The sequence below is a fragment of the Microtus oregoni genome, unplaced genomic scaffold (genome assembly GCF_018167655.1).
Source record: "Microtus oregoni isolate MIOR12 unplaced genomic scaffold, Mior012 000003F_ref0000135, whole genome shotgun sequence".
In the NCBI taxonomy this organism is placed as follows: domain Eukaryota; kingdom Metazoa; phylum Chordata; class Mammalia; order Rodentia; family Cricetidae; genus Microtus; species Microtus oregoni.
In genome coordinates, this window is record NW_024543062.1 from 20,232,215 (window position 1) to 20,245,764 (window position 13,550).

Here is a 13,550-nt window from a genome sequence, read left to right on the forward strand (position 1 = left end):
AGAGGCAGGTGGATCTCTGTGAGTTTGAGCCCAGTCTGGTCTACAAAAGCTAGTTCTGAGAATGGCCCCCAAAGCTACAGAGAAACCCTGTCTCAAAAACAACAACAAAAAACAAAAATGACAACCACAACAAAAAGCCATGTATGGCTGAAAGGCTCCTGATAAATGAGAAGTCTAAAACATAAATGTTTAACTGTGTGTGGGTTTTTAGGGATAACTTGTTTTCTACCTGTAATACAAAAAATGGTTTATCATGTAAGGGAAATGGGAAACATGATTTTTTTAAAAAAAATATTTATTTATTTATTTATTTATTATGTATACAATATTCTATCTGTGTGTATGACTGCAGGCCAGAAGAGGGCACCAGATCCCATTACAGATGGTTGTGAGCCACCATGTGGTTGCTGGGAATTGAACTCGGGACCTTTGGAAGAGCAGGCAATGCTCTAACCTCTGAGCCATCTCTCCAGCCCCCGAAACATGATTTTTTTTTAAACTTGTATTCATTATAATTATCACTTAAAAAATGAAGGTAACCATATTGTAATTCTTCTATTGCTTGAAAGATTTTGCTGGGTATAAAGCTGTAAGAAACAAAATGAAGAAATGAGAAGGAAGACATCAGGAAATTGAGAGATGGAAGACATCATCAGGAAATAGAAGAAGGGAAACACTAGGGTAGACGAACAGAACAGAAAAATAGAGTAGAACAAGCAACAGAAATAATAGTGAAATGGTCCTCAGAGTCCTCGTGTGTCTGTTTGTCTGCCCAGTGGTGTACCCACTCTGCATCTCCTCATCACTTCTCTGGCCTGCAGGCCTGCCCTTCATCAGCACCCGAGGTCAGAACCTGACATGTCGGAGGTGTGTGTGTGTGTTTCCCTTTTTCACTGGCCCCAGAGAATTAAGGTGTTTTTTTTTTGTTGTTGTTGTTGTTGTTTTGTTTTTTTTTCAAGACAGGGTTTCTCTGTAGCTCTGTAGCCTGTCCTAGAACTAACTGTTGTAGACCAGGCTGGCTTCGAACTCACAGAGATCTGCCCGCCTCTGTCTCCCAAGTGCTGGGATTAAACGGCCCAGCAAGAATTAAATTTTGCCCCACTTACCAGTCCCAGAGAATTAAGTTTTGCCCCACTCACCAGGCCCAGAGAATTAAGTTTTGCCCCACTCACCAGGCCCAGAGAATTAAGTTTTGCTCTCCCAGATAGAAAAGTCAATCGAATGATTAGTCCACCAACTGTATGGCTCCCTCAGTTCCTGAGCAGCTAGAGGCTAGTCCTTCCAGCAGCATTATTGAATCTTTCATAGAAACTTGACAAGACGTGTTCACAGAACTTTATTCAAGCTAAGACACGAACTCAATCTAATTTAAATGTCCATTGGCAGATAGGTAAATCAGTAAAATATGGTCTACACCCAAGTAAGGAGCCTTAGAAAAGAAGCCAATCCTGTCACTGACAGCATGGACCAAACTATAGGACATCATGCTGAGTGACACAACCCGGGCACAGGAGGATGATGCACAGCTCAAATCAGCAGAGCTCACAGGAACAAAGCTAAGATACGGCTTATGAGAGGGGCAGATGAGTGGGGTTTCCCAAACGGGCTGGTCTTCCAGTAAACACAGGACGGGGAAGTTTCAGAGATCTAGTAAGTCATGTGATTGACACACATGGAAAATGTGTCTTTCAAATTGCTACAAGAATACTTTATCACAGTTTTTCTTTTGATATGGTCTTCTTCAGTGCTATCTCTTTGTCTCACTATGTAGACCAGGCTGACCTAGAGCTCAGAGACCCGCCTGACTCTGTCTGTCTCTCCCAGTGCTGATATTAGAGGCCGTGTCATGGCGCCCACCACCCCAGCCCACTCAGATCCCCTATAACTGGAGTTACAGTCAGTTGTTAGTCACTGTATGGGTACTGGGAATTGAATCCTGGTCCTCTGCAAGAACCAGTGCTCTTAACCACTGAGCCATCTCTCCAACCTTGTTTTAAATAATTCAAATAAGACCCTTCTGCATCTCCTGAGCCTCTAGTACCAAGAAATGTCTGCCCAAGAACAACTGAACAAATGAATGCTTACCTCAACATCCAGTCCAAACTGGATGGCAAAGCTCTCAGCTTCAGCAAATTGGTGCTTGTGAAGTAATCGGCTCAGTCTGAAGAGTTGGAAGAAATTTCACCAGATGCCTATCCATCAGGGAGTTTAATTTTCTCATTAAAGGACAAATAAGGCTTTAAAAAAAATGAGAAGTTACCTGTTTTCTGGTAATACCTCTGTAAGGTACCTAAGTACTAAATCAGAGACGGAGTCTTCAGACAGGCTGAAAGAAACACATTGCATTGTGAGTGCCGCTGCCACCCGACATTCACAAGTAAATTCTAATTCGGCTGCTATGTAATGATTATCTGATAAACAGAGCATGACCTACTTAAAGTTGTTCTTGTGAATTCCTTCCAGAAGATATATAGTATCCTACAATTAAAAAAAAGCAAAATACCAAAATGATTAAAATTACAATGTAAAGACAACCAGGAACTTTATTAGAATAAACAAATGGTTCAGGCAAGAATTATACATCCATGGATTCTTAATATCACTGGGGAAAAACTGGAGAAAAAGATTTCCTCCTGGTCTGGAAGCCATGCCACATACAAGGACTAATGGTAACAGTAAGGGCTGCTCACAGGACGAGACCTAGAGGGGCTGTCTTCAGCAAGGGACAAGGCCTAACATGTAGGATAAGGACCTCAACTTGCTGCATTGAGACATGTGATCTGTGTAGCATTTTGCCAAAAGATCTTATAAAAATCAAATCAAAATGAAGCAAACAGACAAATCTAAAGGCAAATGTTACAACAGGCTGGGACTTAAAAACTGTCAGTATCGTACAAGACAGAAAGGGCTAGGGAATCACTCTAGGGAATTACTTCCTGCGGGTGATAACCAAATTCAAGACCTGAGCTTGGATTAGATCCTAGATAAGGAGAAAAGGAGTTCCAGACAACCTCCAGGGACTGGCAAGATGGCTCAGTGGACCTGTGTTAGATTCCCAGAATCCACACTAAGCAGAGAATGGACTTCCACAAGTTGTCCTCTCACCTCCAAAGGAGCACTGCCCCCACTCAAAATGAATAACTAGTGAAAGCTCTAGAGTAATTGGTAAAATACTAGTTTCAAAGGTTTGTCTCCTAATAATTTTGTATTAATGGTACATTTCCTAGCACAACAACCTCAGTGTATTAGAATGTTTGGGTCAGGGTCACATCTAACCCAGAATGGCTTGGAATTCACTGTGGAACTGAGAATGACCTTGAATGTTTGAACCTCCTGTTTCAAAGTGCCCGGATATGCAATGCCCAGTTTGTGAATGTCGACAGGCCTGTACAACCACACTCTGCAGAACTGTCTTATTCTTATCTTTTCCATGTATTTATTTAGAATGTGCCTGTAATGCATGCTACAGTGCAAGATATATATAGTATCTTAACCATAAGTGGAGGTCAGAGGACACAGGTGTCGATTCTTTCCTTCATCATGTGGGCACAAGACTCAGGTTATCAGATGTGGCGACAAGCAACTTCACCACTAAACTATCATACTATCATACAAGCCTTAAAAATAGCCTTATTCTTTTTTCTCTACATTTTAAAAAAATCTACATTTTATCTTATTTTATATGTGTTTGAATGTGTGTATGTGCACCATGGAGATGCATGGGCCTGAACATCAAAAGATGGTGTTGGATAATCTGGACCTGGAGTTACAGGTGATAATGAGCTAAAATGTGAGTGCTGGGAACCAAATTCAGGTCCTCTACAAGAGCAGCACGCATGCTCAATCACTGAGACATCTCATTTTTCCAGGCCCCAAGAATAATGTTATTTATGTGGGTGCTGGGAATCAAACATGGGTCCTCTGGAAGAGAACCCAGTGCTCTTAATCTCTGAGCTATCTCTCCAATCCTATAGCTTTATTCTTAAAAGATATTAAAGAACTTAGAAGAGAAAGGTCAAAAAGTATACAAGTTCCAAAATGTATGAGAAAATATAGCATAGTTGTGTATATGTCTATATAAAAAGAGATGCAATAAATATACTAAAATGTCTTTTGAAAAGTATCACAATAAATGAGTTTGGCTCACACAACTTTAATCCCAGCACCCAGGAGGCAAAGGCAGGTGAATCTTTGTGAGTTTCAGGCTAGTCTGGTCTACATATAAAATTCTAGGACAGCTAGGGCTATACAGAGAGACATTATATCAAAAAATAAAAACAGGGCTGGAGAGATGGCTCAGAGGTTAAGAGCACTGGCTGCTCTTCCAGAGGTCCTGAGTTCAATTCCCAACAACCACATGGTGGCTCACAACCATCTATAAGATCTGGTGCCCTCTTCTGGTAAGCAGACATATATGCAGACAGAACATTGTATACATAATAAATAAATAAATTTTAAAAAAGGTGTCTGTTCTTGAGTCCCCCCTAAATTTAAAAAAAAAAAAAACTGAGCTAAAAGAGGCCCACACATCCTCAGATTTTTAAAAAAAAAAAAATCACAATTTAAAAATATAAATACGGGCTGGAGAGATGGCTCAGTGGTTAAGAGCATTGACTGCTCTTCCAAAGGACATGAGTTCAATTCCCAGCAACCACGTGATGGCTCACAACCACCTGTAATGAGGTCTGGTGCCCTCTTCTGGCCTGTAGACATACATACAGATAGACTATTGTATACATAATAAATATTGAAATATTAAAAAATATATATATAAATATTTAAAAATATATATACATATATAAATATTAAAATATATATAAATACTATACACATTGCATGAGTGCTACATATTCATAATTTTTAAGGTAAAAGGAAATCATAAGTTCACTATCCTGATTTGATTTTTTTTTTTTTTAATTCAAGACAGGGTTTCTCTGTATAGCTTTGGTGCCTGTCCTGTAACTAACTCTTATAGACTAGGCTGGCCTCGAACTCACAGAGAACTACCTGCCTCTGCCTCCCAAGCACTGAAATTAAAGGCGTGTGCCACCACCACCAAGCCCTGATTTCATCTTTATAGACTTTGTAAGTGTACTGACTTGGCACACTCCACTCCACAAACTTTCAGAATTAAAATAACAAGTAAACTCACTACTGCTGTGAAAACTCATCAATGGTTCTGGCAAGATAAGAACATGAAAAGTTGAAGAAGGACTAGAGACAGCTCAGAGATGGAGAGTGTACTGCTCTTGCAGAGGACTCACACCCAGGGCTCACAACTGCCTGTAACTCTGTGCCTGGTGATCTGACACTGCTCATGCACATACTCACCCACAGACACACAATTAAAAAGAGTACAAATACTTTTTTGTTGTTGTTGTTTGTTTTGTTTTTCAAGACAGGGTTTCTCTGTAGTTTTGGAGCCTGTCCTGGAATTAGCTCACATAGACCAGGCTGGTTTCGAACTCACAGAGATCCGCCTGTCTCTGCCTCCCGAGTGCTGGGAAAGCAGAATAGCAGGTGAATGGGAATTTGATCTTAATTTTTGTGAAGACTGAGTTGGGACTCAGAGTAGCTGTCATTATGAACGTAAGTAAAAACTAGAGATCAGACCAGGTATTGAACTCAGTTCCACTCATGCTTTTTTTTTTTTAATATTTATTTATTTATTATGCATACAATATTTTGTTTGTGTGTATGCCTGAAGGTCAGAAGATGGCACCAGACCTCATTACAGATGGTTGTGAGCCACCATGTGGTTGCTGGGAATTGAACTCAGGACCTTCGGAAGAGCAGGCAATGCTCTTAACCACTGAGCCATCTCTCCAGCCCCCACTCATGCTTTTCATTTTTTTTTTAATAATTTATTTATTTTTATTTTATTTGCATTGGTGTTTTGCCTGCATGTATGTCTATCTGAGGGTGTCAGATCTTGGAGTTACCGACAGCTGTTGACTGCCATGTGGGTGGTAAGAATTGAACCTGGGTCCTCTGGAAGAGCAGTCAGAACTCTTAACCACAGAGCCATCTCTCCAGCCCCCCACTCATGCTTTTCTTACTCATAAAAATTAATAACGAAAATTATAGTAAAGCAATTTAAAATGTGCGTAGACATACCGTGCTAATTCCTGTTTGAACTAAAGAAGAAACACTAGATACTTCCAAAGAGTACAGTATTTCCATCGTAGGCAAAGAATAAATGATGAGGTTTCTCATCTACGAGAAATGCAGACAGTTCAGGGAGTTAATGCAAACCTATCAGCACAAGTCAGCCCACCCCTGTCAGGTGAGCTACTAAAGCATCCTGTACAGAGCTAAACACAAACCACAACCCTCTCTTACTACTTAAGTAGATCTACCATTGTCATAATTTAAATGCTACACACAAACTGTGTTCTTTAAGAAACGGAAAGAAAACAATGCTCTAGCCCATCTCCCCATCTGCTGAATGGAATCAGGTACATAAAGCCCTTGAGTTAATTCTGCAGTGCTACACTGTCTCAACAGCCATCTCACCAAATGTGTTCTCTTCTGTCCCCTTTTCTCTTCCCCGTCTCTGCCATCCCATTTGTTCTCTTTCAGGTTTAGAGACTAAACTCAGTGCCTTACCTACACTAGGCAGCTACTCTTTCATTTACAGCCCTTGACTTTTGATATAGGGACTTGCTTGGGTTATCCCAGACTAGCCTTGAACAAATGATCTTGCTGTCTCAGCCTCCAGAATCCTACAGCTACTGGTGGGAGATAACACACTGAGCTCAAGTAAGTCCGATATTTTTGATTCCTAAAATATTGTTTGAAATTAAGAGCCAAGATTTTCATACACTCTTTGAAAAATAGAACTCTGTTCTGCAGGTTTATTTCTAGTCTGACAAAGTCTATGTGCATGCCAATTTAGTACGCTGTGGGCATTGCTTGACATTTTCTCTCTGCAATGCAGGTAGAACTTCAGTTGTGACCATGCCACCTCAGTCTGCAGAGCAGTTGGGAATACAAGTCTGAGCCACCAAAACTGGCTAGTAATTGTGATTTCCAACTCATAAACTAGACAGGTATGAAGTAGAGTCTCCCAGTACCTTCTCCTTAGTTGTAGTCGAGAGAGTGACTAATTTGAGGTTTGCAATCCCTTGCCTAAAAGAGAAGAAAAATCAAAGTTATGCAAGCTTGGCAGGTTGCTAAGCATAAACTAAGGTAAAGTGATAATCGCACAGAAAGGTTAATCAGAGACTATGGATTCTGTTTTGACTGATCCTGTTCTACCATAATAATGTAGAAACATATTATCTATCTGTGCCAAATAGGAACCGGCAGATAATGAATTGGTCCTTCCTCTCCCAGACTATTTCAGATGTGGTTCCAAACACAAATCCTAATAAATGATCTGAATAAAGCTGGACAGGAAACCTGGTGCTACGAAAACCACTACTAGCCAGTCCCAACATACCAGGTGACTGATGAGGGAGAATCCGCTTCTGTGGTGAGAAGAAACTGCTCTATGGGAAGAGAGGGCCAGTTCCACACAGGAGTGAGAGTGTAAGCGTCCCACAAGCTTAGCACGTTCTAGAGAAGTAGAACTCGGTTAAACATCTTTACATCTCAAACTGTAGGTATAGCTCTTGAAGCACTGCACACACAGAGGAATCCACCCCAACTAACATCCTTGTCGAACATTTTTATTAAGAGACATATTATCAGGGTGCAAGATGGAGCTCAGGGGTGAACACTTGCGTGGCATCACATCAATGAGGTTGTGAGCTGACTCCCTAGTGTAAAGACGCTGACAACAAAAAGTGGTCATAGTGAATGAAAACACTGAATAAGTATCAGAAACATACAGCGGTATCGAGCACAAAAAGCAGGTTGTCGATCAGCTGAAAGGACTTTACACCTGAAAGAGAAAGGGACATGTCTAAGGATTTTATTTCACTAGGACCCTGTTTGAGCTGTAAGCTAACTACTGTCTTCACAAATAGACAGAACTACATTTAAATGAAGTTCCCATTTTCATCTATTGCTGCCTCAGTTTTGGCTTTTGTTCTTGTTACTTTTGTTTCAAGGCCACCGGTAAAACACGAAGTCTCATCAAAGGTAACAATTGGAATTCTTCAGGAATGCGCAGATAATCACCAAGCTAATCAGGCTCGATTCACTGTGACAATAACAAAATGGTGGGAAAGATGGCTCAGAGCATAAAAGCACTTGCTAAGCCTGCAAACCTGAGCTCAATCCCAAGGACCCACAAGGTGAAAGGAGAGAACTGACACCCAGTTTTTCTCTGATCTCCACACATACATTAAAGTAATCAAATTTGTACACATAATGTACAAACTAAACACATGTAATGAAGAAAAACAAAGTAAAAATGGGCCAGAGGAGCTGCAGAATGGTCAGCAGGAAAAGGCTACGGCACCAAGTCTGATGACTGCGATCCAGCCCTAGAACACACACACACACACACACACACACACACACACACACCATTCAAACTCCAGCAGCACAGACATTATGTATGGCAGTACAGGCATATACTCCTAGTACTCTAGGAGTGAAGGATGGAGGATCAGAAGTTTAAGGTCAGCCTCAGCTACAAAGCAAATATGAGTCCAGCCTAAACAAATCTAAGTGTGGCAACAGAAAGTAGTGTCAGTGGCTTATCTTTACCTTTAATAATCTCTGTGTCCACAAAGTTCTTAAGGGACATTTCTTTCTTGGTAGAATCTAGTTCCCATTTTGAGAATGCACAGCTACCAGTTCCCTGGAAAAGAGAAAACAGTACATCAGCTGGAAATCCTAACCCCGAAGCTCCAAGAATTGCACAAAGCAGATGCACATGAGCTGAACACATTCTGAGTTCAAGTACATGTGTGTATGTGGCTGCGGGGGTGGGAGGTGGGGAATACTAGAGCGCGAGCCTCCAGGGGTTTAATCAAAGCTAAGCAAGTCTCTCCTACTATGCTATATCCCCAGCCATTTTTATTTCAGGCAGTATCTTGCTAAGTTGCCCAGGCTGGCCTCAAACTCAAGATTCTCCTGTCTAAACCTCCTAACCAGACAGGTATGTAGGCTAGGTTTGCAGGCACAGGCTAACACCCAGCTCCAAGAAGCTTTTATCTGGATTTCTCTCTTAGCTCAAGAACAGACTGAAGAGATGCTCAGTGGTTAAGAGAGCTTGCTGTTCTTCCAGAGGACCCGAGTTCATTTGCCAGCATCCACTAACAATGGTCCACAATTGCCTGTACCTCAACTCCAAGGGATCTGACACCCTCCTAGGAATTTGGCCGGCACCCAAACTCACATGACATACACATATAAAAAAATAAAATTAGAACAGACTGAGAAGAACAGTGAGATGTTCATATTTATTGTTATCACTTGAATATTTGAGTATACATATTCAAACATTTCACCCCAAAGGAAAAAAACCTATTCCGACATTATAAGTATAGACTTTGTGTAGAAAGGAAAGAAGAAAGGAAGGAAGGAAGGAAGAAAGGAAAGAAGGAAGGAAGGAAGGAAGGAAGATGGAAAGTTAGGCAGCAGTGGCACACACTTTTAACCCCAGCACTCAGGAGGCAGAGGCAGGCAAATCTCTGAGTTCGAAACCAGCCTGGTCTACAGAACATGCTCCAGGATAGTCAGGGCTACACAGAGAAACCCTGCCTTGGAAAAAAAAAAAGTTGGTCCTAGTTGTGCATGTCTTCAATCCCAGTGCTGGAAGGTGGAGTCAGGAGAATCTCCTGACAGATCTTTCGTGGTCATCCAATTTTAAAACAATACGCCAGGCATGGTGGCACAAGCCATTTAATCCCAGGACAGGCACCAAAGCTACACAGAGAAACCTTGTCTCAAAAAAACAAAACAAAACAACAAAAATAAAACAGCAATCCTGGAATAGTATTTTAAGAGTATTATAGGAGCACATCCAGTGTATGTGCTTGCTTTGGCAGCACATTTACACATGTTAGCATGGCTCCTGTCCAAGGATGGCAAGCAAATTTATGAAGCGGCCCAATACAAAGAGAGAAGGGGGCTAAAACGTCAGATTTGAATCTGAGATTAACACTCAGTGACACAGTCACGGGTGCTGCTCTCCCTGTGGAGCCTTTTGACTCTGTTTATATGCTGAAATGTTGACACATGCTGGGGGAACAAGACCTTGCCTGATCAAAACAAAACTGCTGGCAAAGTGGTGCTCACCTTAGACCCAGCAACAGAGAGGCAAAGGGTTAGTGGATCTCTAAGTTCAAGGCCAGCCTAGTCTTTTTAGTGAGTTCTAAGCCAGCCAGGGCTGCAAGAGTGAGACCTTGACCCAAAAAAAGGAAAGAAAATCTCAGGGAGAGACTAGGGAAAAATCAATACCAAATGATCTAATATAGGAATTTTATTTAGCTAATTTTAAAACCATAACCACCCTCCTCCCATTTTGTGGAGAAAGGGTGATGGGATTAAAGTTGTGTTCCACCATGCCTGGCTTATTTCTTTTGATAAAGATTTATTTACTTATTTTTACTTAGGATTTCTGTGTGTATGCACAGGTACCCAAGGCCATAAGAGGGTGAGAACTCTTGGAACTGAGTTACAGGCATTTGTGAGCCTTATAATGTAGGAGCTAGGAATCAATCTCCGGTCTTCCTCAAGAGCCTCTAGCCCTGATTTCTCTGTTCTTGTCACATTGCAAATTAATTTGTACTTCACTACAAAGAGCATTTTATGCAAAAGCAAAGTTTAGAGAATTACCCCAATTATCACAGCAGTCTCATTTGCAAACTCTCCAGCCACAAGATTAAGACAACCATGACTGTGGTAATTTTCAGTAGAAATAAAACTACACTTGAATTGTCCTTGCAACTGCAAAATTAAAAAAAAATTAGAATACATGTACATTTGTATGTCAAATAAAAATCATAGACATTTGCTCAAATCAATCATCTGATTTTCAACAGAAACATTACATCTCCTAAAGTAGCATCCAGTACAACAACTAATCACAGAAACAGCCTCTACTTTCACAGTGAGTAAAAGCCTTAAAAAACAATTATAATTTTCTGTTCTTACCTTCTTGGCCAAATCCAAGTCAGTGTTTTCAATTGCTTCATTTGTTTAAAAAAAGAAAAAAGCCATCTAAGCATAGTATTAATACACAGGTTCACATATACTAAAAACAAGATGACTCCTTTTGTCTTTAAGTGAAACTAATGCATGCTAAGCCAAAGGACATAGGTCAGGATCAGTAAATTAAAGTCTTTGACCAAGGAAATTCTCTGAAAGCGCATATTATACTCAAGGGATCGGCCAAGCTAACTGCACAGAGCCTTCTCAAGTGATCCTATACCAACCCCACTTCTACTCAAGCCCGAGTCTCATGGGAAAGTATTCACCATTTCCCACTCTGACCCAGAGCATCTCTTTTTTACCTGTCTTGATCTTGAATTAACTATGAAAAATGATGTATCTTAAATGTTTTTCTGATTGAGACAAGATCTCTGTGTGGTTCAGGCTGTCCTGGCACTCTGTAGACTAGCCTGGCTTAGATCTCAGAGACCCTCCTGCCTCTCAGGACTGGGATTAAAGATGGGAGCCACCACCCACATCGAAAATGATGCATTTTATAACCTAATTGTATACATGGAACCTACCATGCCATTTAGTCTGCAGTAGATGTTAATAAAGTTTATCAAAACAAATTCCTCAGTTTTACCTGGCTCAGCGAGACTTACAGCCCATCCCATTGGATTACTACTGATTATCACTGTCAGTTATTTTGTGTGCTTGTTGTGTGCGGTATATGCATAAAAGTGTAGGGGCACATGCACCCCTGTGTGCACATGGGGAGGGCAGAACACTACTTTGGGTGTCTACCTCTATGGTTTAGCTCTCTGTCAGAGATACAAGGAACATATCTAAATATAATGTTGCATACAAATAACACATGGGGAAATAAACAAGACACAGATCATAATTCTTGGGTGTAAGTTATGTTGAATAGATAATCCATTTGGACATCTATGCAGTAAATTCTAGTTCTCTCTCATATTTTCTGATCAGTTTTTGCTGCGTTTCCTTTGGTGTGTGGCTCTTTACTTCATTCCTGATGATACTCATTTAAATGCCCAGCTGTCCTTCTGCCTCTGCCAAGTATTAGATTACAGCATGAGACATTCTTCCTGGCTCCTGACCACACACACTCTGTCTGTCTGTCTGTCTATCTAGCTACCATCTCTATTTATTCTTCTCTTGTATCCTGATCACAGTTTTCCCTCCCTCTTTCCCTGTTCCTCCCCCCCCACCTCCCTTTCTCCCAGATCTACTCTTCCTCCCTTTCCCTTCAGAAAAGATCAGGATTGATTACCAGGCAGTATCAACCAAACACAATACAACAAATTACAATAAGGCTAGGCACATACCCTCATCAAAGCTGGACAAGGCAAACCAATAGGAAAAACTCTGATCATATTCTTTTTTCCCCCTATTTAAAGTTCATTTTTATTTTATATGCATTGGTGTTTTTGCCTTCATATATATCTGTGTGAGAGTGTTGGATCCTCTGGAACTGGAGTCACAGACAGTTGTGAGCTGCCATGTAGGTGCTGGGAATTGAATCCAGGTTCTCTGGAAGATCAGACAATGTTCTTAACCACTGGGCCATCTCTCCAGCGCCTGACCGTATTCTTTTTTGGTTTTTTGAGACAGGGTTTCTCTGTAGCCTTGGAGCCTATGCTGGAACTTGCTCTGTAGATCAGGCTGGCCCCAAACTCACAGAGATCTGCCTGCCTCTGCCTCCTGAATGCTGGGATTAAAGATGTGTGTCACCACTGTCTGGCCTTGCTCTCTGTCTTATTACCGTGATACAGAGTCTCTCTCTGTTTCAGCTGTACTGGCTGGCTTGCACAGACTGAGGATCCACCTACATCCACGTCCCGCTCCAGTGCGGAGTTAGAGGCAGAGGCGTAGCTGTGCCAGCTTTTCACAGGGGATGGTGGAATTTGCATCCAGCTCTTCATGCTTGCAAAGCAAGTGCTCTTACCTACTGAGCCTTCTCACCAGCTCACTTTGCAATTTTAAGTCAGTCATTTCCATCACTTCGTTCATTCACTCCTTCAAGAAGGCACTTAGCAGCTGAGATATAACAGTTCAGAGGTAGAGCACTTGTCTAGTATACACAAAACCCTGGGTCCGATCTTCAGTATTACAAAAAGCCACTTATTTCTGTGTATGTCTTTTCTTCCCAATTAAGTTAACTGCTAGAAGGCTGTAATCAAAAACAGCTTTAGCAGAGGAGTTACGTGTACTCTGAATACTCAAAGTATACCCAGCATCACAGGAGGCAACTCAATTTAAACATTATTCAAGAAAGTATTTGAAGAATTACTTAAAAACTAATCAAAAATCAATAAGAAAATACATTACCCTGTTCAATTTGTGAAAGCTGGAGGTTTGTAATATAAAAAAGTCCATTGTTCGTTAGAAGCAACATGTAATAGGTACCTGGCAAAATAAAATCAAATTAGTTTCTCTAAAAGGCATGATTCAAAGCAAAACTGGGAGCTAAC

The 13,550-nt window shown here is 41.0% G+C and overlaps 1 protein-coding gene across 1 annotated transcript in view; it reads right to left on the reverse strand.

Moving 5' to 3' along the window:
* Window positions 1–13,550, reverse strand: part of Kntc1 (kinetochore associated 1) — an 80,089-nt gene that overhangs the window by 56,463 nt on the left and 10,076 nt on the right. The window contains exons 6-16 of the mRNA XM_041648540.1: window positions 13,408–13,485; window positions 11,056–11,090; window positions 10,738–10,848; window positions 8,662–8,755; window positions 7,836–7,888; window positions 7,445–7,560; window positions 7,077–7,131; window positions 6,118–6,216; window positions 2,435–2,478; window positions 2,261–2,326; window positions 2,086–2,161 (exon numbers count right to left, since the gene is read on the reverse strand). Coding sequence (XP_041504474.1) covers window positions 2,086–2,161; window positions 2,261–2,326; window positions 2,435–2,478; window positions 6,118–6,216; window positions 7,077–7,131; window positions 7,445–7,560; window positions 7,836–7,888; window positions 8,662–8,755; window positions 10,738–10,848; window positions 11,056–11,090; window positions 13,408–13,485 — 827 coding nt within the window. The remainder of the gene's footprint in view (window positions 1–2,085; window positions 2,162–2,260; window positions 2,327–2,434; window positions 2,479–6,117; window positions 6,217–7,076; window positions 7,132–7,444; window positions 7,561–7,835; window positions 7,889–8,661; window positions 8,756–10,737; window positions 10,849–11,055; window positions 11,091–13,407; window positions 13,486–13,550) is intronic.